Source organism: Mixophyes fleayi, chromosome 5 (assembly GCF_038048845.1).
Source record: "Mixophyes fleayi isolate aMixFle1 chromosome 5, aMixFle1.hap1, whole genome shotgun sequence".
Taxonomy (NCBI): domain Eukaryota; kingdom Metazoa; phylum Chordata; class Amphibia; order Anura; family Limnodynastidae; genus Mixophyes; species Mixophyes fleayi.
The window spans coordinates 54,962,410-54,988,884 of NC_134406.1; the positions used below are offsets into that span (position 1 = coordinate 54,962,410).

The following is a 26,475-nucleotide window of genomic DNA, read 5'->3' on the forward strand; positions in this document are numbered from 1 at the left end:
AATAATTGGCCACCTTGAACACACTTCGATGAGGGATTCCTTAAAGATATTTTGGGACCCCTGATTTATTTGTTGGGACTTTACTGCTCTATGTCTATACAATTTCTGTGTTACAGTTATCTGTTTGATGCTGGCATTCCCATTTTGTGTGAACCTTCTAGCGCTGTAAGTTATCTTTTTGTCAGCTGCAGGAACTGGTTGCAGCTTGGTAGGTTATTATGAGTGGGACGCAACTTGGGTTGCATGCCACTCATAATATCCTACCAAGCTGCAGCACACTCCCACTCCTACTCTTTCATGTACGTCTTAGACGCACATTGCGTCCAACTCTAAATGAAGCCCATATTCTCCACTACAGCATGTAATGGAGAATGTATATACAGGACCTGGAAGCATCCACATTGGCACACAAGGTAAGGATTGAGGATTATGTATTTATTTTGGTACATGTCAGAGACCTGGGCACATGTAAGACTGGGGTTTTTGTTTATTCCTGACTATTCAAAATTTCTCACTAAACAAATCCCTTGTTTCTATTTTAAAGATTTCAATATGGTTTTACATGAGGATGACGTTGGCTAATGCTGGTTATTGTGGCTATTATTATTATTATTATTATTATTATTATTATTATTATTATTTGAATATAAGAAGAATGAAAGCAAGGGAATGCTCTAGTTAATATAGTATATATGCAGTGTGAAGTTTGGGAAATAAGCGATACTGGTTTAAGTACTACAATACAGATTTGAACATTAATGCATATATGCCAATTTGGCTGTTGTTTCCCAGAATGTGCTATATTAAGGCTAACTTAGTGAGATGTGTAGCTTAGAGACATTTCTAATATTCTCTGTAACTTTTGCAAAAAAAATAATCAACTTAAATGGTTTCAGTAAATCCATTTGAGGGGAAATAGTTATTATGTTCTTAACCACATAACCAGCACGAAAACACAATTTTGATTGAACAGCCGCTACTAGAAGAAAGTCATTTGAGGCAACAATAAGTATAACACAAGTTATTATTGGAATAATGAATCACAAAATGCTTCCTGTAAGAAACAGCCTAGTTGAAATTACCCTAAAACATTTTTTGTTTATCAGTAAATGGCATTTCTGAGCAAATACATGCTAATGAACAAAAACTTTCATATTACACTACTATTGGAAAATCACATCCATTTATATTTGATCGAGGTTATACTGAATGCGTCGGGGAGGTTCCTCCTGTTACTGTACAAAAAGTTACCTCCCACAATGTACTTTATTCCTTACCTGTAAATTGCAATCTTGTAAGACATTGTGTACTGTGACTGATATATGTTATACATAATGAAGATCATTAACCGAGGCTAATAAAAGTAAATAAAAAAATCTGTGGATTCTAACAAGAAAAGCCACTTATATCATTCATACCTACACCCTAAAAAGTCCAAATATGAACATTTTTATGTATCACTAAATCTTTAATGCAAGTTACATTATATAAAACTCCTGCAAATAACATTTTAAACAACTTCCTTTACTTCCACAGAATGTGAAATGATGATATTGTATTTATAGGGGCATATTCAATTGTGAGCGTTACTCACAAAAGTAACGTGCCCCGCGCACTATTACAGTCATTACGGTAATAGTACGCGTAAATACCGTTATTACGGTACATTTCACGCTGGATTTCAGCTCGCGGCTCAGGGAGCTGCGAGCTGAGATCCAGCTTAGTATTACCGTAATAACGGTAATACTTTTTCCGCGGCGGAAACCGCCATCAATTGAATATGCCCCATAGTGTCTGTGCAACTCAGGACAAATTGTGGTTTTGGCACCACCCAACTCATATTATGAGAGGACCACTGTCCTTCAATAGATTTAAACACAGGGCATTTTTATAGGGAAAAATTCCCAACATGGCCACTGCTTTATCTCAGATGGCTTATTGCTTGATAAGATGCTTTAAAGGTGCACTAAGGGAATCATGTTTGCAAAAAAAAAAATGTGGTTGCCCGCAGGGAGCCCCAGATAATCTGGACAGTATAGAAAATCAACCTTATTGCCACAGAATGATAAATCAAAATTCATAGCTCTGTTGTGGCTGCTGAATGCAAAAACACAGTCATATAAATCTAGCCTTAATAACTTGCTGTGTTTATCAGAAAACTGGATTCTGGAAACAAAATTTCCAAGCTAAAGATTTCCAGTCCTTAATGCCAAGACTGCAGCCCACAACTCGTTACATAAAGGTTTCTACCTGAGACATAACAAAGTAATAGAATCAAAACATTGCCCTTACAAAGCTGTTTCACAAAGCTCTTGGAAATTCTATGGTTGCTGGTGTTTACTAATATAATAATGTGCTTATTTATGTAATACAACACCAAAGTGTTCCTGGCCATCCATTCAAAGTATAGCATTGCTTGTTGAAAGCATGTGACACAAGCAGGATGTAAACATTTCCTTAATGACCTTGCAGTTATAATGAGCAAAAACAAATAACAAAGCCCCTATCCATTTTTCCCCGGTGGAACTTGGCAGTTTTTTTTTTGCAGTGGGAATTGTTAAGTCGTTTAGAAAACCCGTCTCTCTTGGGTGAAGTGTGGTTGTTTTCTAAATGGAAGTGTTGTGTTCTAAGTCATTGTTACCACACAGGGGCCCTCATTGTGCATCATTCTTTATAAAGAAACATTTCATATACATTTCTGCTGGGAAAGAAATAGAGATGACAGATAACTATGCTGTTAGGCCTATCATAATCATAAACAGTTCCCCAGACACAAATTAAATTGTTTAACATAAGAAATGATTATGCACCGTAGCACATATTAATCAACAGACTCCGTTGTACCGCAGCACAGAAACAAAATATAAAAAGGGAAAAAACAAGAAAGGTCACTTAGGAGCCGTAAAATCTGGTAATGTGGAATATATTTCTAATTTGGAAATACCACCTTAAAAATGTTCTGCAAAACCTTTTGCATGTCCGGTTAGAAATGCGTAGGGTAAAGAGCATAAAACCGCCAATTTAAAGTCTTTTTTTTGAACCACTTTTTTCATTAATTTCAACTTTTTTAGTTTTTCTTCTAAAAGGATTGAACATTGTCACTGTCTTTATAATATGTGTCACTTTTGTGTCACTAAAGGCTAAAACCTAAAAACCAAACCGTTCCTAAAATAGCATGTTTTAAAACCGCATTGTTTGAAACCACCATCCTGGAATTTTACATGGCAGGCATCCAAACCGTGCAATTTATGAAGCTGCGGTTTGCAAAACCCCACTTCGTTCAAATCACCAGAAAAATAACAGCTTTTTTAGACCTGGGGGTAAATGTATCAAGCTGAGAGTTTTCCGGCGGGTTTGAGAAACCAATCAGATTCTAACTATCATTTATTTAGTACATTCTACAAAATGATAGCTAGAATCTGATTGGTTGCTATAGGCAATATCTCCACTTTTCAAACCCGTCAGAAAACTCTCAGCTTGATACATTTACCCCCTGGTTCTGAAAGGCAAAATAGCTCAAACCACATACTGTTTAATCTATCTATCTAATCTATCTTGCCTGTCAGAATGGGTTAAAAATAATTAAGCAATTACAGTATAAAAAAACTCCCCCCAATTCTACGTGGATACCAAGAAAATACTGTTAAAATGTAGTGCATGTAGTTGTGGAACTACAAATGCCAGCATGTATTGACAGTCCACCGTTGTTACTGCATGCTGACGCTTGTAGAATACAAGTGACAGTATGCACATGGTTGCTGGTGGTACCAAAAGTGTGCATTACATGTGTCTGTCACGTAAAATTGTCTAAGTAGTGCCACCTTATTTAAATAAATTAATAATAGTGCCCCATAAATTTATACAAATGAATAGTGCTCCCTTAATAAAAATAATAAATCATGGTAGCCCCCTTTATGTAAATAATTCACTATAGTGCCCATGCATGCGGTTTGTGCTATCCTGACTCTCACAGCCACCTATGTTTATCTGTGGGATAATCTGTGTTTTTTCTGGATTACACAGCTCACATTGTTACATTTAGTTCTTTATATTCTTTTCCCTGAAAAGATGGGGACAGAGACTCTTAATGTGGCGCTTTGTAAATTGGCGTTTTTTCAGCAATTTGCAATGGTTTTGGCGTTGGTAAATCTGGCCGCCAAAAAAACCCTGAAAAAATCAGAGATTTTTAGAATCCACACTTTAGTAAATTGCCCCACAAGTCTCCTTTAACATAGCAAAGCCCCTTTTAGACTGACCATGGAGCAAAGATATCGCTGCTAGCTCCACTGTTTCTTCTAGTAATTTACACCACAGATCTCCTACTTGAAACACAGCAGCAAAGTTGCTACATCACTTGCTCTATATTCCCATACCTTTGTATTACTGTCATTAGCATCATCGCCATCTTTATTAGACATTCCACATCTACCTGCGAGTCTCCTGTTTCCAGGCTCCATTTGCTATTCCTGCACCCTGCCTTGGTCATTATATCTTAGAAGTCCAATGTACCACACTGTTACATGGCCAATTTTGGGCTCCATTAAAGTACCCAGAGAGGCTTCAATCACCACAGAGAAGTTCAGGGAAATATATGAGGGTGGAGCAAAACAGCTGAAATATTGTAAAGTGCAATTCTTTTATGGTGCTTTGTGCCTAAATGTGGGAATGTTTTTGCACCAGAAATTTTGACTATTTTCTTTCATGAACAGTATAGAAATTTGTAATGGGTGCAGATAATAAAGGTGTTTTCTAGTCATAATTATAGATGACTGCAAATATCCAATGAAGACTCAAAACAGGTTTTAAGGGCCCAGGCCCGCCCCTCAGTCAGAACCCTCTGTCATAGGCTTTGTGATAGACAATGCTTCTATTCGGTCAATATACTGTCTCATATGCCGCTACTAAAACACTGTTCTAAATATAGGTTCAACTAAAAACAATTACCATCCCCATTGGTTATTACCTTTCTTTAATATGCAATCAGCAGTTTGTTTAGCCCACCTTCTCTCAAAAAGAACACAACACACTGTAGATATGAATATTGAAATAAAGTACAAGTGTCCATCTACTACTAGAACATATTTTCCACGCTCCAGGTATGTACTAACTAGGGGTAGACTATAACTGTGTCCCTGTAGGCAGAATATACAGCAGTCACATAGGCCAGCTGAAGAGATAAATAAAGACTGTTATGGGGGCTTCAATACCAAATCCAAGTACTGAAAAACAAGGCTTAAACATACTATACAAACAAGCAAACTTAAAACCTAAAACATGGGAAAACAGGCAGAAAAACAAAATGCATATCCAAGAGAAATGTTATTTTTGTTTTTTAACAAATAACAAAGGCAATTTACTGTACCAGGCAGCACTATTTCCTGCAGTACAGTTCTGATGACACCGTAAGCTCTAGGGAATCAGCAGCTTGAGAATACAGGTACAAAAATACTGACTCAAATAGCAGGTCCAAGAATCCCAGCGGTGATTAAACCAGATGGTGCTATTTTAGAAAAGGGCCACTTATGAGACTTGCAAGAGCAAAGGAGAGGAATGCCACCCTTTACATCTCATGCCAACTAAGGAAAAGAAAGAGACAAACTTCTGTGCCATAGCGCCTCATATTTCACCCTGACAAAAACTTTTTTAAGTTGAAACGCATTGGTGTGTAGCAGGCGAGCCTGTGCAGTATGGCTCGAGGAGAAGCCCATTAAGCCGGCGGCAGTCCGGGTGCAGTCAGCTTAACTTTTGGACGCTCTTAACCGGTTAACATCTGGTACAAGTATATTACTGCACAGAGCCTGTGTTTTAATCATGTGGTGTTACTATCGGAAAAAATGTGAGTTTATTTGACCAAGATTTGTTTTTTTGCATTATACGGAATCACGCTATGGCATTTTGTTTCTTTTTTCCTCTTCATGAGTAGTACATGTATTGGAGCGTATGAGAGAGCTACATGTATTATATATGAAGAGAGAATACCATGGAATTTGGAACAACGTGGATAATTGGAAATAAGTAATTACTATGGGGCACATTTATCAATATTAACATAAAGTGAAAAATAGTTTTCAATCCTTATCGCAATGATAAGGATTGAACTATTTCTCACATTTATGTACAACCCTGCACAGAAACAGCAGTTCCGAAAAACTGCTGTTTCTGCGATGTAAAAAATCATACTTACCCCCCTCTTCGGAAGCGCTGTCTCCGGGTCTTCTCTTCATTCTTCAATTGCGCATGTCCAGTTCCAAGAACTGGACATGCGCACAAAGATCCCCTCTCTGTCTCTGCAACTATCGTTGCAGAGAGAGAGCTGTGATTGACAGGGAGGGATCACATGATCCCTCCACACAAATGCGCTGTTCAGCTCTGCTCTTCGGAGCAGAGCTGACAGCACTGAGATTTCTCATTTATGATAATGTACGCCAGCTTCAGTTGGTGTACATTATCAAGACAAGTTCCCGAAAAAAACTATTTTTCGGAACTTGTTGGATTGCAAAAGGGAGCAGTCACCATACTATTGAATGGTGACTGCTCCCCAAAACGAAGCAGAATGCAAAGCAGCAGATATCCACGATATCTGCTGCGATGCATCTTTAATAAATATGCGGGGGACACATCGGGACATGAATTGTATGTTAAGTGCATGTTAGTGCACCATCACACTTTGTTAAATATACCCCTATATGCGTATCGGAGATTGCGATTGGAGAAATCGCGAGAGGATAATCTGAAGCTTAAATAGCACATTCATCAGAAGAAATCTTTCGATCAGCGAATCTGTAAAGGTTGACTTTATTTTACATTTTATTTTTTAATATTTTTTATTATTTATATGGATTATATGCTTGTTGCCACAAGATCAAATTACAGCAACAGGTATACTGATACGAGACTATTTCTTCCTTGATGTTTAGAGGAAGCGCTATATCTTATCCTCTTTATTTCTTGTGTTATTGTGTTATTTTAGCATTTATGGGAATAAATGCTTTAAGGAGAAGTAGCTGCATCTTTGCATAGTGCTCCTGTGGAATCTGTAATTTTATTTAGTATATTTTAGAAAAGGGCCACTTATGAGACTTGCAAGGGCAAAGAATAGGAATGCCACCCTTTAAATCTCACGCCAACTAAGAAAAATAAAGAGAAAAACTTCTGCGCCATAGAGCCTTATATTTTATCCATCTGAAATAATACTGTATGTGCATCTATGTGATATCTCTGTTAATGTGTCAGTAACAATTTACAGTGGGGAGCTTTCCCTGTGGAAGAAACTAATATGAGCTCTGTCAAGTAGTTATAACAAGAGTACAGAACTATTTTAAAGTTGAAAGTCAGCAGTCATTTTTCTTCTGCAGTATGTACCGTTCAGACTTCCAGGCTTTATAGATTCATGTTTCTGATATAAATTACCTTTTATGAGATCATTGTATTAGAGAGGATGTATCGGATACAGTACTATGAGCAGCATTATTACCATATTATGGATATTAACTTAAATAACACACTTCATCTATTACTTCACTAGTTTAGTATGGTGTATTTTCATTTGACCTCCAGAACCATGTCATTACAGGCTGCCACAATATACATATTTAGTAGTGCAGTCATTCTATGTTATTGCAAAGAATCTCAAAGCCATCCAAATTCCAGTTATATTATGTAATATACTATGGTGGATAGTTTCTGAAACTCCATTCCATTATTTCCTGATATATTTAAATTAGCCATAAGAAGGGGCATTATGGACATAGTGGAAACCAGAGGACAGCTACTCATGGTTGACTACTCTCCCAGAATGTCCAGGAGACTCCCAAACTTCTGGGAATCCCTGGAGAGCAAGGCACCCTCCTGGTTGCTGTCAGCTTCACTAATTAAGTTCCGGGGGACGGTGCTTAAGACGCGATTCGCGCAAGATCGTGCTTTAATAGGCCAAAATGTGCAATTAGTTTAGGAGGCGGAGCCATTTGACGAGTTTTGCCAAGCCCCACCCCCACGCCCCCACCTCTCCCCCTCCATCTCTCGGATCACTGCTTGCAGAGGTGGCAAGTATGCAGTTACTATTGTTTTTCTAGAGCAGGGCTGGTGCTAAAACAATGGAGGAGTTTCACCCTACACTCAGGACATATTTGCAGCTGGACAAACCATGTTGCAATGCAAATGGTGCAAATGTAAGCAGGACAAATACTGCCTATTTTTAGCATGTAGAGCACAAATACAGGACAGATTTATTTTACACTACGATTTAGAGTTTGGTTAGGGTGTACTCCCCTCCTAACTGCAAATCTGTCCCATTCTTTAAATGTGCTTCCCCTACAGTGTAACATGGTATTGCCAAGGTGTAAAACTATAGCTGGATATTCTCCTAACTAATACATATATACTTGTGTACAGCACCTATATTGATGTATAAACTATACCCCCCAACAGCCACATTTTCCTACGATTTGGAGGACCAAAAGCGCGCGGGGGGGGGGGAACTTGCAGATTGAAGACAGGTGTGTAGCTGTTTACTGGTGTTACTGACTCATATCAGCAATCACACAACAGATTTTCCCACAAGGCTACATGATTAAAAAAAGGTACAATGATGATTATCCTACAGGAGAACACAGCTGCTATCATGTCCTCAGCTTACCTTCCTATAATCAAGTCCTGTTGTAAAGATTTGCTGTACCACGAGCCATTTGCTTGTACTTGCTCCCAAGTGGTAACTACCGGTGGCTATGATTGGTTGTACTTTATATAAATATAACCACTTCCCGGGATGTAAAATTTGTAGCCGAAAAACAGATTACATTCTTGTAATATTATAGTATTTTTCAGACTCTACGTGAGTCAAAAATAAGTGTGGCATATGCCTTATAAAATGCTATCCTGCACAGTGTATGGAATGCAGTGGGACTGTGGATTGGCACTTGGAGGAAACAAGTACCATGGGTAGAAATGGAGACGGAATAGGCCCGAGAGACAGGTGTTGACGTGGTATCAGATGTCACCCCTCCCTTGGTGATAGGGTGCATATTAGGCATTCCTGTGCTGATCAAAATTCAAATCAGATCATTAAATTGCTAAATCTGAGACAGCAGAGGTTTGACATTGGAAAAGTGATACATTTAGGGCAGGATTATCTTCGGGTGTAACTGCCGTATATAGCAGGAAATTGCTCTGTGCATGCTCAGAAACTGACTTTATGCCAGTGAACACAAGTGCATGCGATTCAAGAGCAAATGCAAATGACACTTCAGACTGCCTACAAATTGAGGAGTGGGGGCAGGAAGGGACATATGTACATAAGCAGTGTACAGTAGGGGTGTGCCGAGGTTGACCGCACTCAGAATTGTCCGATTCAAGCTCTGGGCATCTCTGGGGTACATGATATTAAGCTGTATCACTTTAAGCACCTACAGGGCAGGAGTAAATGCTGACTGATAGTGATGATGGATGCATATGTATGCTAGAACATGTGTTTACAGTGAAAACAAGCTCTAAAAATGCACTTATGTACAGTAGGCATTAAGAACATTCTGATATACACTATTGGACAAAAGTATTCAGATGCTTGACCATTACACCAACAGGGACTGTAATGACATTGTATTCAAATACATATACTTAAATATGGAGTTGGTCCTCCTTTTGCAGCGATAAGAGCTTCCACCCTTCCTGGAAGGCTTTCCACAAGATGTTGGAGTGTTTCTGTGGGAATTTGTGCCCATTCATTCTGTAGAGCATTAGGAGGTCAGGCACTGATGTTAGCCGAGAAGGCCTGGCTCGCAATCTCGTTCAGGGCTCTGTGGGGGCCAGTCAAATTCTTCCACAACAAACTCATCAAACCATGTCTTTGTAGTCCTTGCTTTGTGTACGGGGGCACAGTCATGTTGGAATAGAAAAGGGCCTTCCCCAAAGTGTTTCCACAAAGTTGGAAGCATTACATTGTCCAAAATCACTTGGAATGCTGAAGCATTAAGATTGCCCTTCACTGGAGATAATGGGCCTAGCCCAAACCCTGAAAAACAGCCCCATACCATTATTTCTCCTCCACCATATTTCACAGTTGGCATAATGCAGTCAGGCAGGTAAAGTTCTCCTGACAGCCATCAAACTCAGTCTCGCCCATCTGACTGCCAAACAGAAGCGTGATTTGCCAATCCACAGAACACGTTTCTACTGCTCCACAGTCCAGTGTCGGTGTGCTTTACACCACTCCATCCTATGCTTGCCATTGGTCTTGGTGATGTGAGGCTTGCATGCAACTGCTGGGCCATGGAAACCCACTCCAGTAAGCTCCCGACTCACAGTTTCTGTGCTTACTTGCCAGTGGAAGTTCGGAACTCTTCAGCTAAGGAATCAGCAGAGCGTTGGTGACTTTTACGCACCATGCGCCTTAGCAGTTGTTGACCCTGTTCTGTGATTTTACGTGGTCTTCCGCTTTGTGGCTGAGTTGCTGTTGTTCCTAAACGCTTCCAATTTCTAATAATACTACTTACAGTTGACTGGGGAATATCCAGCAGGGATGAAGTTTCATGAACCGTCTTATTGCAAAGGTGGTATCCTATCACAGTACCTACCACACTTGAAGTCACTGAGTTCTTCAGGATGACCCATTTTGTGTCACAAATGTTTGCAAATGGAGACTGCATGGCTAGGTGCTTTATTGTAACACCTCAATGTAATAATTAACAGGTGTGGCCACATACTTTTGTCCATATAGTGTTTGTATTTCATGTAAAAAAAATTATATAAAAAAATTAAATGTATTTTTATTAGTGATTATAGTATTAAGAGGTGTTTTTGTTTTTAGATTTTTCCACGCCTTCTGATGGGACTTTATATTGCACATATACATTGGGCATATCCTGCAGTGTGTTCTGTCTATCTGCATACGGCATGTACCATATAGCCAGCGTACTTATACTGATTGATATATGAATATGAGCGTACATGCAATTTCCATCCAATTATAAAAAACGCGTTCACTTTGCGTCCCTTCATGAATCAGGCTTTATATGTCTATGCAAAATGTATTTTTGTATATAATGGTAGGATTCTCTTTATAATCCACTTTCAAAAGGACCCTAAAATGTGTCTGCTATGGTTTTGGAGGGCTGTGATATTCTATCACAGTTTTTCATTCCAGAATAATGTACCCAGATCTCAGAAGAACAGTAATTCTGATTTAGCTGGCATCAAACAAACAGGCTAATTAAGGGCTTTTTTCTTTTTTTGTAAGCAACCAAAATTGCTGTTTTTAATACTTGGTTAAATGTTTTGTATTTCTTTAACAAGAAATAAACACATCTTTACAAGCCTAAATAAACAGGAAATCCAAACAAATCTATGAAGAAATTATATAACAAGCATTAGATTAATCCTATTCTGGCTAGAAACCTAATGCATTTCTAAGACTGCAATAATGGAAAAAGTAAGAGGACTTGTATTAAATGATGGGTCTCATATTAAGGGGATACTGCAAACAATTGTTACCGATTCATGGACCACCAAAGCCTACTGCACAGGGGCTGGCTGGCAAATGTTAGGCTGGGGGGTGAGACTCGGATAACAGCCTAGTAGGAACTTTTTATAGGAATAAAAAATGCAAGTGACCCAGCTCACACTCAAGATCATTTTCATATCATACAAGGTGTTAGGGTTGGACATGAAGGAGAAGTGGGATATAATTGAACCCTCGTTGTCTTTGTCTTTTGTTTTTAGAACTGTTACTGTAAGATAAAAAGCATTCATTAAGAAGCAGACATTTACAACAAAGTTCCAAAAATAAAGAAAAAACCTACATCCAGGAATTGTGAGTGGAAACATTCAAATCACTTCTGTAAAATTGGATTTTTTTAATGGCATTCCCACAGAATTACTTTTGCAAAGTCACTTTTACAATGTAAAGGGCATACTCAGCTGAATGCAGCTAACCACAATAATGTGATTCAAGTGCAAGAACTTGGGACCTGATTCATTAAGGATCTTAACTGAAGAATCTTCTTATTTAAGTCTCCTGGACAAAACCATGTTACAATGCAAGGGGTGCAAATTAGTATTCTGTTTTGCACATAAGTTAAATACTGACTGTTTTTTTCATATAGCACACAAATATCAACTCTAAATTTCAGTGTACAAATAAGCTATCAAGTATTTGTGTGCTACATGAAAAAACAGTCAGTATTTAACTTATGTGCAAAACATAATACTAATTTGCACCCCTTGCATTGTAACATGGTTTTGTCCAGGAGACTTAAATAAGAAGATTCTTCAGTTAAGATCCTTAATGAATCAGACCCTTGATTTTGATAAGAGAGATCAGATATTCTAACAAACTTCAAGTTTGGAAAGTGCGAGTTTCTGGAGATATTACCCAACTTAGAGTGTTCCTGAAGAGCATTTATGGACATGGTAAACAATTTGATCTGAAGTTACGATTGTGTGTTTGCCAGTAGTTTCAATGGGAAATAGAAAGAAAATGAAAAACTTTAAATTATTACATGGTATTTCCAAATGTTATATTAGGAAGGACTTGGAAATGATATCTTTAATTTTGTAGTTGCTTATTTTTTTATCATATACAACTATCCTGCACACCATATGCAGAGCTTCTACACCGATCCACTTAAGAGCAATGTTGGCATTCATCTGTGCATGCGCCTAGTGGACAGATACAATAGAGATTCTGCATTTCTTTCAGTACACAGAAGTCGTTTTTCTCTCTCACTATTTTAATCTTTATTTGAGATTAGCTCCAGTTTCTTCCCACACTCCAAAAACATACTATTAGGTTAATTGGCTGCTAACAAAATTGACCCTAGTCTTTCTCTGTCTGTCTGTGTCTGTGTGTTTGTTAGGGAATTTAGACTGTAAGCTCCAATGCGACAGGGACTGATGTGAATGACTTCTCTGTACAGCGCTGCGGAATTAGTGGCGTTTTATAAATAAATGATGATGATGATGATTATCAAAAATAACATTCCCTTGATTTTTGTTACTGTTATAACAGCAAGTGTTGGGGCAAGAAAGCAGAATCAATTATATTAGTGTTTATACAGAAAGCAGAACACAATTTCACCTAAATCAACTTATACATTTGTCGGACCTCAGCACGTATTTTTATTTGTGGAGATGTAGAAAAGGGAAGATGTTATATGGAGCCTTAACCAAGTGAGAATAAGTATATGAAACGTCTGGCTATCTGGCTAAAATTCAACATACTATTATCCTATATTTCTGATGTACCATTATACTCCGCAGGGCTGGACAATGCAGAAAATTATAATGCAATCAACTCATGGACAATAAACATATACTGAAAAAAGATGCTTTGACAACCTGACCAGACCAGCTGACCGGTTGTGGGGTCAGGGCCGGATTAACCATAGGGCTAACTGGGCTACAGCCCAGGGGCCTATGGCATCCAGGGGGCCCTTGAAAGTGCTTAGCAGCAGTGTTGATCAGTCGGGGGCGGGCAGCTCGGATCACGGGGGGGGGGAAGCCCTCACGGGGGAGTGGAGGCCCCCTTAGTCCAGGGGCCTCCATTCCTTTAATCCGGCACTTTGTGGGGTGCATCCATTTTCTAAGGAATATATGAATTTATGTAATAAAACATATTATTTTTTTAGCCTACCATATTGAATTTTATGTCTTTGTATAGTTTGTTTGTTTTTTTGGAGTGTGGGGGGGGATGCTTTGGTGAGTTTTGTGTGGATATGGTTTTCTTTTAGTACCTTACTGGAATAAATATATTTGTACTGAGTCTGTTATATAGAGAAAAAGTCAAATACAGTATATACTTATTCAAGATTTTTTTGCTCTTGATTTTTACACCATACACACACATGTAAGATGCTAACTCTTCTAAGTAAAATGATTTCACAGGTGCATACTTTATTTTAGTTTTGAGAGTGTGACTGGAAGGGTTAAGCTGTCAGTGGAAATGCCGACACTTATCCTGTAGACAAAGCCATCTCAATGTTCAGATGCATGCAATTAATTTCTAAATAGGTGTATTTGCACAAATATAAGTGCATGATATCACAGAATACAAATGTGCATTTCTGACTCTTAAGTGTGCAGCAATAATATAGGTTCAGGAGCAAAACAGCAATTGTACAATTAAAATGATTCATTGTCATCTAGAATCTAGAATATATCTTCTTATATATCTCACTTTGCTCAGAATTAGAACACCCATAAGAACACAGTGCTATGATTAAAGTAAAACTATATATGCATATTAAAGGTCTGACCTGGCTGGGCCGTGGAGCTCATGGTTGGAGAAGACAGGCTGACCAGCTTTGATAAAGATCAAATCCCAGATCTTGTTCTGATATGAAAGTCTTTTCGATGATCGGTAATTCAAAGACCAGATCTAGAAACCAGAAAGAGAAAGTTTGACCTGAAATATTTAACTGCTGCAAAAATTAATTGTACAACAAGTTTCTGTCACTACCTTTTCTCCATAGCACAGTGACAGATATTCATACTATTTTTTATTGTTTTCAATCTATTTTTTACTTAGGAACAAATTATTTAGTGATTCGGGGCAAAATCAAACAAAACAATAAAAAGAATGCATACCTTCTTGCCCTGCATTTAGGGAGTTTCTATAATGACGCAGAGCGAGGGAACCGACTTGGACAGCAAATTTGGCGCATCAAAATGTAAATTAATTGAACAAACGAAATTACAGAAAAACTGTTATCATATTGGAATAAATTCAGGATTTTAGTTAAAGTAATTAGGAAATTTAATAATGATTACAGTGATCTGCTACAGTAGGAGACAATTGTTCCCAATGTTACTAGCAGAATGACAAGCCACACCCTTATTACATTGATATGAAATGGAAAATAAAATGTGATTCCTGACCATACTTGCCAACCTTTTAAAATTTCATTCCGGGAGATCCCGGGCAGGGGGACATGGTTGGAGGGCGGGAAGGAAGGGGCGCGGAGAATCGTGGCATTTTGGCGCCACCCCACGCGACAAAATGATGCGGGGGGCCCAAAATCAGGCGATTCACCGTGAATCACGTCATTTTGACAGCAAGTTTGCTTAGTCATAAAAGCCAGCTTTTTGGCCAGATACTGTAAAACAACTATAGATTATATAATTTATCCTATTGGCATCAGGAACCTGAATTAAAAATAAAAGTTCAATGTCACTGATTGCCAGTACACCTAGACATGTATTATTATGTATAATATGTAGGTAGTGTTTAGTATGGTTTGACAAAAACCTCCTTTAACACTTGTTTAGTGCATTTTCAGTTGTGCTCAAAACACAGTTCGCAACCAATTTTGTAACACTGTGATGAGCGTAGGGTACTAGGTAGTATCAATTGAGGTTAAGCACACCTGGGACCAACTTTCTTTAGTAATAATGATGGTGTCACATCACCTCTTATTCTTAAATGTTTTCATGTGGTAATATTGTGCTTTGTTAATGTGTTCATGTCAACCTGCTAAATGTTCTAGGAAAAGAGCTATGGCCACCTTTGGGCTTCAGGCACTCTCCCGATCTCTCACCAACTTTGTTCCAATGGCCACCTCATCCAGTGCCCAGTTACCATGGACCGGCCTGTCACAGCTGTGATATTCACTAAAAAGGCACTCAATGGATTATATGGAGGGGAAGGTAGGACCACCTTTTCTACAGTGCTTAGGCACTTATGTTGGGCGAGGTTTATATGTGTTGTCACAAGTTTCTATCTGCAGACTCAACAGAGCCATTATCATCAGGGAGTCATATAGGAACAGGAACAGGCCCTTGTCCAACCCAGATGATAAGGGGTATTATTTAAATCAGTTACAGTATCTAAACCCCTCCCACTTCCCAGAACCCACCATTGTGGAAACCGAGGGCAACCAAAAACAGTAGTACCTGAGGGCCATTGAGAGACGTGTATTTTCAGAAACAATTGTGGGCTATGATTCCCAATGGACAGGATAAGAGCAGAACAGTAAAGCCTGGAATATTTTGGATTTTGCCAGTTTAAACTCGGATTGGTCTCGTGTTGATATGTGCCTGCTGAAACAGGGTGACATTGAGCTTGACCACTGTGCCGGCATAGGAGAATCCTGTTGCCAGGAAGGACCACCTGAGTGTTGGCTTGCTAGACAGACTCTGTGTTGTGATGTTGTACCTGTTATATTATGTATAATTAGCAGCGTAACTGACTGAAAGTTTCTTTAAAAGTGCTATAGCCATTCAGTGATTTTGTTACACAATAAAATCTTGGAAATATATTTTTTGGCGATGATTTGTAAGCAGGTAACAGTAGCGGAAAATGGCTAACATGGATGAATAAGCCATTCAATATTAATCCAGTGACGGAATCACTCTTGGTTAATTCAGAGTGTATACCTCACTGATTGGCATGGGTAAAAGACAATAGTGAACCAAGTATTATCAATATGCAAGATATATCAAAGACTGGGTATCAACCAGATGAATAATATACATTAAGTAACTTGTTTATACTTAACTAAATATGAACCCTTCAGACACTGTTCTAAAGATGTGGGAGAGACTTAGCTCAGTGATACACAGCTTTTGAAATATGTTAATAGTGGCTTTACTTGTTCTTTAATTTGCCCAGGGCAATTCTGTGACAGAATATTTTTCTAACACTGCCACAAATATGCCAATAGATCTCCCTCTGTGCAGGCTATGAGAAACATATGGAGCTCTCTGCCACCTCTTTGCCTGCTCACTGACATATTTTGGGAGATGGACAGGGCTCCAATGATGTCACTCCCTGCGCCAATGATGTCACACATATCCTGTGTCATTACACCATATTCCCAAGATGTTATTTTGTGAGTTGTTGATGACCTCCAATGAATTAGTTGGGAGCTCTGGGAAGAGACAAAGGGATTATGAGGAAGAGCAAGCAAATAATAACTAAATTGTGAGCTTGCTGACTTACTAGCACCATCATAGAAACTAGGTAAAACTTTATAACAAGAATTTTGTTTGTTCAGTTCTACTATATTAACATTTATAGATAAATACAAAGGAATAAGTATAAAATATAGGGTTAGGGTCACTTTAAGGTACACCTATCTCCAAAGAATAGTAGAGGCATCAATTTTGAGGGCTCAATTCCCATTAATATCTGCCTCCACTGTGACTATGGGGACTGTTTAAAGAAATGGCTATTACCGTTTTATCTTAAGACACCAAGATATTTACAATAGTTCCTTTCCATGTGATAGCCAGGTTTACACTCAGTATTAGCAGGGCACCAGTGTGGTTGGATGTAGTGATCTTATGCTCACTTAAAGAAAAGGAAAATGCAAAAGGTTATATAAATAGGTTTTGAACTCCCATGGGTAACCTTTGATCATAATATACTAATGTGCATTGTACTTAGCAATATGTATCTCTATAATGGAAAAGTACTTTCCAGAAGGAGACACAAGTCAAGGTTAAGTTAGAGCAGACATCAAGAATATGGACTGAACGGGAATGAGAGAGAGGTGAGAGTGTTTTCTGATATACATGTAAAGTGAGAAAACTTCTAGAGGTAATATAATTAATGGAACTAAAAAGCTGCGTGTGACGTTTTAGCAGAATAACAAAACCACTGTCAGATTAAATTAGGGGCTTTAAGATGGCAGCAAAGGCTCCACAACTGTAAAGGTGCCTATCTCTTCCCCACTTAAAGTCAGCATATGGATGTGCAATTGTTACATCCAGCTTTTTTAGATGACAATTATGTCCATTTTATATCCAACTCTGCATCATCCCCTTTGGGGTATATTTACTAAACAGCTGGTTTGAAAAAGTGGAGATGTTGCCTAGAGCAACCAATCAGATTCTAGTTATCATTTATTTAGTACATTCTACAAAATGACAGCTAGAATCTGATTGGTTGCTATAGGCAACATCTCCACCTTTTCAAACCCGCAGTTTAGTAAATATACCCCTCGGTGTCTTGAAAAGTTTGGAATGTTTTTTATTGTTCATCATCATTTTACCTTTTCAGTCATATTATTCTCTTTGCTATTTTACAACTATGGTTTCAACATTGCTTCTTTCACTGTATGTTTCCAAAACAGACTTGTATTTTTTTGTTTATTTTATTGAATTACAATTTGTTAAAGGATAAGCTAGATGCCTGTAAAGTAACATTTTCTGTCTGGTCAAACAAGACCAATGGATTTTTCCATGTATTGCTTCCTCAAGATAATGGTGAATAGAAAAATATTCACTTCAAATTTACAGTATTATTTAATTATCTTGCCCCTGTAATGGAAGGGTAAATCCCAGGAGCACTGCTTCTTCACAGAATGGATCTGCCTGTACATCGTTACTTTATATCACACACAGCCACTATCGGACATATAGTCAACAAGGATAATATTGAAATCATTCTGAAATATTCTGATATCCCCAACACAAATGGGGTGATCTATTTAAATGAGTTGACTCATGAAAAATGGTTGGAAAAAAATACTTTGCAAATAATATCAAAGTTATCATCAATAAAAATGTGATGTAAATCATTTAAACATCTAACAAAAAATAATTTTCCTATAATCACTCAGACTAGTTTAACTATAACAAATTATATCAGGAGGTTGATGATGTTTTATGATGATTGAATGACTTTTAAAGCAGTTTGAGCCTAAGAATACTCCAGAATGGTCTCTAAAGTAATCGTGGTTGACGTGAGTTGTCGCACTAATAAGACCACTGGAATCAACAATGACTAAAAGTTGTACCCAGAAGAACTTTTAGCTATAGCAATTATTAATTATAATTATTTATTCATCCCTCCGACAGTTTTTTCATGCAACCTTCATTAACATCAGGAAAGTGCTGGCAATGGGGGGGAAGAAGGAAATTTACCTCTGGGCCAGCACATACGGAAGGACGGGGCTGGATTCCAAGGCAGCAAGTTTAGGGAACAGATTTAAGGAATAGTTGAAAAGGTTGGAGTCGGTATGGGTTTTTGATAAACTGCCAGTCAACTAAAATCATAAATGCATAGTGTCAGTAAAGAGCCTAAATAATGTATTTTTATTCCAGTCAATTAGGCCATTTTAGAGCTGATTGGTGCAAATTCCAATACATATGAGCCCAAAATGGCTGCCAATCTTGATCAACGTATCAGAGAGATATCAGAGGGTAAATGTATCAAGCTGAGAGTTTTCCGGCAGGTTTGAAAAACCAATCAGATTCTAGCTATCATTTATTTAGTACATTCTACAAAATGATAAGCTAGAATCTGATTGGTTGCTATAGGCAACATCTCCACTTTTCAAACCCGCTGGAAAACTCTCAACTTGATACATTTACCCCCAGATGTTTATTGGGAAGAACAATAAATGCAGTCAATCCAGGATCGGCTGGCTTTGTTTTCAGTCATTGTCCTATTGTTTGCTCAGTGACAATATACATTAAGGCCTAGAATGTGCAGATCTGGCTGTTGGTGATGGGCCGCATGACTGATCTAATGGATTGGTGTGTATTTAACTATTCCACTTCCTCCATCCATCTCCCTGAGCAGCACAAATCCAATAAAACATGTTTTTTAGCAGAACAAAACAGAAAGCTAAAAAAAATTAGCTCATACATACAAAAAACACCAAAGGTTTGGGGGTAAATGTATTAAAGTTTGTTTTTTTCAATTCGTCGGAAATCGGCGAGTTGACAGCTAAAATTTAAAGCTGCGCTGGCTTGTAAAGGCAAGTTTAAGTTTGCCTTTACAAGTCAGTGCCGCTTTCAATTTTAGCTGTCAACTCGCCGGAAATCGGCGAGTTGAAAAAACCGGACTTTAATACATTTACCCCTTGGTGGTTGTTAAATGTAATTTATTATATTTTAGGCATGCTGGTTCAAATTGCAGAAAACCGTTTATAAAGAAAGCCAAGTACTGCACTCATAAATATAGACAAAACAAGTTAATGCAAAATCCTGATTCATCCTAAAATACTAGCCTTGTTTATGGCCTATGTTATTTACATGTGGTACTTTTGTGTGTTTGAAGTTTTGTTTTTTACATCGGTAAAAGTGCATTTAAAAAATTTGCTTCTCCCATTGAAAGTATAGGACAAGAGCCGATCTCTGTCATCTCCTAGTTGGGGCAAAATCAACATTTTTTGTGTAGTATGGAAATCAAAGAGTTTTGCTCCATCAAAATTAAATCTTGATTTTACACTGACCCACGTACATTGTTCTTAGCAAGGAACACTCTCCTTCCACCAAAGTCCTTCCATCAGTAAGTACAACCTTCTGCTCCTCTGCATATGCTGCTATCTTGTCCCATAAACCAATCTGCTTTTGTGTAAATCTAGGTGAACCTGAGCAAATTAAGGAGCATAGCGCCACAGATGTGGGTTTTGTGCTGAAAATCGTCTACTTTACGCTTTATATAATCTCCTCTGGGTTCTACTGGTTAATGGCAACTTGTGACAATACGAATGGAAATAAACTAAGATAAGGTAACTTATTATTTTCAAAGATGTTACTGTCAAAATCTTTAGTTATAAATAGCTTTATTCTCACCGGGCAATGGCTCTGCATGAATAATTCTAGGCTGTGAAGTTTATGAATATTATATCCATATTTCTCTCTGATCCCATCATCAAGGTCAACATAGTTTCCAGCATTCTGGATGGCATGCTTAATTTATCTCTCAGGGAATATCACAATTCTCTTCCTATTTTTAGCACCATCTACAAAGACCAAATCTCAAATCTTTATGAATTATGCACAACTGTTTTTTTTTCTTTCCTTCTCAATGAATAACAATTGAAGTGACAAAAATCTATAACCCATACGTCTTTTCGTACAATGTGAAAAAAACACAGGAAAGTGTCTATATAAGGTTTCTTCAATAACAGATGGCTGTCCTCCAGGACTACATCACATTGGTTTTAATTCCTATATCTGTTTTATTCCAATTACAGTAATCTATGCTCTTTCTCCCCCTTGAGTGCCACACTGGAACTCAGGGCTGGGCAAATTGCAGGAACCAGGTAGACAATGCACCTATTGTTTGGGAGTCCTTTCCATCTAGATCAATGGCTGGATATTTTTCCTGGATACTTAAAAGATCCTGCTGACTCCTATACTTGACTGAATGGCTTCTAAAATCTACATTATTTGCAACCTACTAGTAGTGCAAAAGTTTAAAACGGGCTTTGGTGTTGCTGTTTAGGACTTTGGAGTATGTAGCTAAGGACCTGGAATTGCAAGGCAGCAAAGGAGGATGCTTGGCCAAATGACCACTATGTAAGTTAAACTATATTTCCATTAGCAGCCCATTAATTCCACCTCCCCCAATATATTGATTGCAGTGGTGTAGAATGAGCTTGAAGGGATGCTGATATGTAACTTTGTCAGTACCCTTGTGCAGTAATCCATTCTGTATAGGTTCTTGGGTACCATACAGATTCTACTCTCCCTACGTTGTTACACAATATTTCCATAAGGGAAGATGCGGGTGTGTAATTAGACATTTGTGGGGAACAATAGCAGCATTTTATAAGGTCCGCCATGTGCCACCCAATGGTGCAAAACTCACTTATGCACATGGGGCATTGAGAGCGAAGGGAGCCCCCCATGGCTGCTGCATCCCCTGCACCAACGGTACTAAACCCTTGGCCAGACAACGCAGCAATCCAACCAATTATTTTTGCATTTTATCATATGCTCTTGTTATTTATTTATTGTTTTGTGTTCACTCCTATATAGCTGCATTAGAGCTATTCCTTGTAGCCCTAATATAGATTCCTTTGACCAGAGATATTATGCTTATTGCAGTACAATATTTATGTTCATTTATACTCAGTCTAATATACATTTTTAGAAGTTTTTATATAAAACCCTCTTACCTGTCTTACAGGAGAGACCTCCATTGTCCATTAAACCTCAAAGATTTTCAGACTGAGCTGGGTCACAGAAACTGACTCGTACAGTAATAAATAAGTAGCAGAGGTGTATTTAACCCATATATATTTGATTGAGGTGTGAATAAACAGTGGCTCAACAACCTGAACAGTGTCGGTATTCTGGAGAGACCCAGTTCCAGTGGTGGACTTACAGCAGTTGGTGAAATGGCTATGGGGCCCCAAAAGTGAAGAGGGCCCAGCGATGTTCAGTCAATCAGCTGCAGAGGACCCTGCTCTGCTTTTCTGAGCATTGTAGGGCTGACACATGCGTAATGAAGGCCTGTTTGGACTTTCAGTTGTGGAACTGAATTCTTATTACAGCGGAACTGAAAAACCCAAATGAGGCTCCCCTGCACTTGCACCACCCCGCACATAACCAGAAGAGCAGTGCGGGGGGCCTTCTTAGCAGTAAATAACTCTTGGGTGGCACTGATACATCATTAAAACTTTTGATTGCTAGTTACACCCCTGCAAATATTTTTTTTCCAAACATGAAGAAACTCTCCTAGTAGCCCTTTCCTTTTTGAAGATCATCTAGAAGACACAGAACTTTCTCTCTGACCTGCTAAGTCCTATTCAAGTCCCCACTGGATGACATGTTGAGGACTGACTGGTGGAAAATCTGACTGGTGGAAAGTTAGCTGGGGGGAGTGTGATTCTTTTCCATTCATCCTGCATGCTCCCGCTGGCAGTGGATAACACAGTGGATAACATGCTGCCTGTCTGAGAATAACTGTACTGGCAGGAGAGAGAGGCAGCAGTGCAGCAGGTACTGAGTGCAGCGGATATTGTTGGACCTTGGTCTTTCTTCACTAACAACATGCTGCCAGTGGGAGCGTGCGGAAGCAAGCAGGAGATATCAGAGCAGCATCAAGTGCACAGAAGATGTGAAGCAACTCTCCAGGAAAACCTGCCTGTCTAACTCTAGGTGAGCTACCTTATGGGACTGGGTTGTAATTAGGGTATTTAAACCAAATCTGAGTTTTCAGTTTTTGTCCTTTAAGCAGCAATTTAATGTAAGTGTAATAATACAGCACATAGCAGAAGTTGAGTGTTGTTGGTTTTACTTATTTTACGAGACGCTACAATTTAACATGACTACATTTTCTATGCAGAACATATACTATGGATATAAATGTCTAGATCCAATTGACATATATAATTGTGTTTAACCCAAATTTATGAATGATATAGAATACAATATTTTAGTATAATTGCTTAAACTTATAACTTGCTCTTTCTTTCAGAGTTACTATTCAAATTAAGACTAATTTATATTTTATTATAAATTTAAACAAGTATCTTTATTATGCTAATTTTGCTGTGAAAAAATTAATGGAATAAAATATATTAGCGATTTATTTTTACATTATTTTGGATATGAGAATATGGAGTGACATGTTGGGCCTGATTCATCAAGGAACGTAACTACCGTTTTTTTGTGTATCGTGCGCAAAATCACTCTGCGCATGCGTAGGACCGGCTCCTACATCACATAACGCAGCAACGTTCACTGCATCTTTGCACGCAAAGCACACGATTTCTGGGAGGGAACGAGGCGGTGAAGGGGCGTTCGCCCGTAGTCAATTTATAGCTCTAGGGAATCAAGCTTTGGGCATCTCAAAGTTACTTGTTTTCTGCCATTTGTTTTGCTGCAGCTACAGGGCTAGTTTAAGTCCTGAGTACAGTACTAGTGATGACAATTTCATATACATGCTACAACAGGTGTTTGCAACCAGGATTAACTGTAAAAATGTATTTTATGATCAGTAGACATTCATAACATACTAATAAATGTTTTTCATGGAAAAACAATAAAAAAACAAAACATTTTTTTATCTGTTTTGTCATTAATGCTTATATTATTAACAGGTAGCAATGATTGAATAGGTTTTTTTTCTCCTGTGCGCTTTTTGCCAATGTATATTCCACATAGACATTGGACATATCCTGCAGTGTCTGGTGTAGTAGAGCAGAGCAGACCTATACCTGAATTCATAAGCGCATGTATATTCAGATCTGTTCCATGTTGAGTTCGTGAGTAGCACGGTGGCTAAGTGGTTAGCACTTCTGCCTCACAGCACTGGGGTCATGAGTTCAATTCCCGACCATGGCCTAATCTGTTTGGAGTTTGTATGTTCTCCCCGTGTTTGCGTGGGCATTTTTTGCGCTTACAAATTAGACTTACGTCCGACTTTACATGACCCGCCATATGCCGATGAGCATTTTTTCTGTACAACTTTTTCACACAAGTTGTCATTCTTATTATAGTATTTCACAGTCAATACAATAAGCTTGGTACTGGGGCTTCACAATAAAATACCTTCAATTAGCGGAGATGTACAGACTGGCTTGGATAGTAACAAGTGTAATTATACATATTTTTTGCAACAGTTGAGAGGACAATGGTTTGCCTGGGTACTGATAAATACCAAATGGCTCTTATGACAATTGCCGAATCAATCAGTTTTTTGCACCTGCCAGTGCTTTGTAAATAACAACAACAAAAAAATTCAGTTGAATTAGGTATTTATTTGTACCTTTAGATATCTAATGATGCTAATGACAGGTTGAGGAAAAACTTTTTTATTGCACCAGTCAGTGTGTTGTAACAAATACACCAGTTAAGATATCAAGCAATCTATTGCCTGGGTATTTGAATAGCTATTTGCTATTTGGGCATTGACAAGTAACAACAAACAATGGGGTTTTACACTAATAAATAAAATAAAAATGAAGGCTATATGAACATATGGGTAAATTTGCACAATGGAAAAAACCTACACAAATCCATTGGACTCAAATTGTGTCTCCCTATAGGGATAACTGTGTATAAAGTAAAATAAAAAATAAGGTAATCAGGCCATGCTGATATGTAGCAAATGTGCACAGTGCAAGTGAAGATAGCAGAATAATGTCAGACCAATGATAAGTCGCAGCTCATACCACAATCAGGTATAGTAGGACACATAGACACATTTTGTCCCAGAACAATCTGGAAGAATGAGTCCCAGAGAGGCATTAAGCGCCATTCATAAGGTTATACATTCACATTGTGATTGATCTGATTCTCATGACAGAGTCAATTATTCAACAATTATTGGGCAAATCTGGAATAATCTGTACAGCTCTGAAATTTGCCCATCTCTAGTTCTCAGTTTATGGCAAGAGGACCAGAATCAGCCATCTTATGAAACAGTCGTGCAAAGTGAACAAACCAAAGCTGGTATTTCACTTGTGTGACCAGGCTGGTGCTAGAATTAGAGATTTACCATGAATTCAATAGCCAGTACTTTTTCAATGGACGACTCATGACTCACTGTGACTCGCATTTATCTTGCTAAGAACTCCAGTCACCTTTCTCTTTTCTTTCCTTTGAGAGTGTCCATCTTATTTGTCATACTTCTGTGTCACACCGCTGAGGTATGTATGTGCATATATGATAAAAGTTAACCCGTGCATGATACTGATGCATTTTAGTCAAATCAAGCTACTTAAGGTGTTAAAAAGGTTCTTGTCATGCATTTGGGCCTAGCCCAGGCCTCCTCAGGGGAAGAGCGTTACTTCCCGACGCAAGCGCCCTTTTTTAACGTGGTTTTGTCCACATGTCACCACCTCATCATTTTTCTCCATCACCTCATCCTTCATCTTCATCACCACATCCTTCATCAAGCTACTTAAGGTGTTAAAAACTCCCCACTGTCACCCCCGGCAACCACCAACCACTCCCAACTGTCACTTCTCCTTCAAGAAATATATAGGTCAGTGTATAACTCTGCCCAGCAGGTGGCGCTGCAGCTTGGTTTGGTTTTTTTTCACACACGCCACTAGGCATTTATATAGTAGATAGTGGTTATATGTTGGAGATTGACTACATGGTGGAATGTAAGGCTCTATGGAGTCATGTGTGGGGAGAGTTGGGCCTCATGTAAGTGGAATTTATTTTGCTGTTCAATATCCATTATTTACTTTTTCACTTTACTAAAAAAAGTATATCATTTTTTACTATAGAGGGCATGTTAATTCTTGATTTTATGCTGAAATATTCAGCAAATTCATCTTTTTGCATGACTTCATATTTCCTTGTTGCTATAAATCATTATCATCATCATGTTATTGCAAATATTTCACTTCACATTATTTGGTATTTGATTTTCTGACATCATCACCAGGACCTCTCTAAAGGAGGGAGAGCCCACTTGCCATAATGAGGGCTGCAGTAACACTAGCATTAATGCATGCTTACATGCTCTAATATGGGATCAAATGCCACTGACCCATGCTAGTGTACTGAAAAGATAAATTAAAAAAAAGAAAAACAGTAACATCTCCATTAAAACAACAGAAAATAAAATAAAAGCACAAACACACACATATTTATATGTACACTATTTTAGCCACACAAATGCACAAGATCTCCAATAAAATACTCATATATGTAGAATAAACTACACATATAAGTAAAATAAAGTAGGCATTTATGAAAACCAAAATTAGAGGACTAATTTGTGGGTTGAAATCACTGTGTATATTCCTGGGGAAAAAGAAACTGTAAAAATTGGCCTGGCCT

The 26,475-nt window shown here is 38.2% G+C and overlaps 1 protein-coding gene across 1 annotated transcript in view; it reads right to left on the bottom strand.

Moving 5' to 3' along the window:
* HDAC9 (histone deacetylase 9) overlaps positions 1–26,475 on the bottom strand; it is a 397,896-nt gene that overhangs the window by 350,777 nt on the left and 20,644 nt on the right. Inside the window, 1 exon segment of the mRNA XM_075212212.1 lies at positions 14,247–14,368. Coding sequence (XP_075068313.1) covers positions 14,247–14,268 — 22 coding nt within the window. The 5' untranslated portion in view covers positions 14,269–14,368.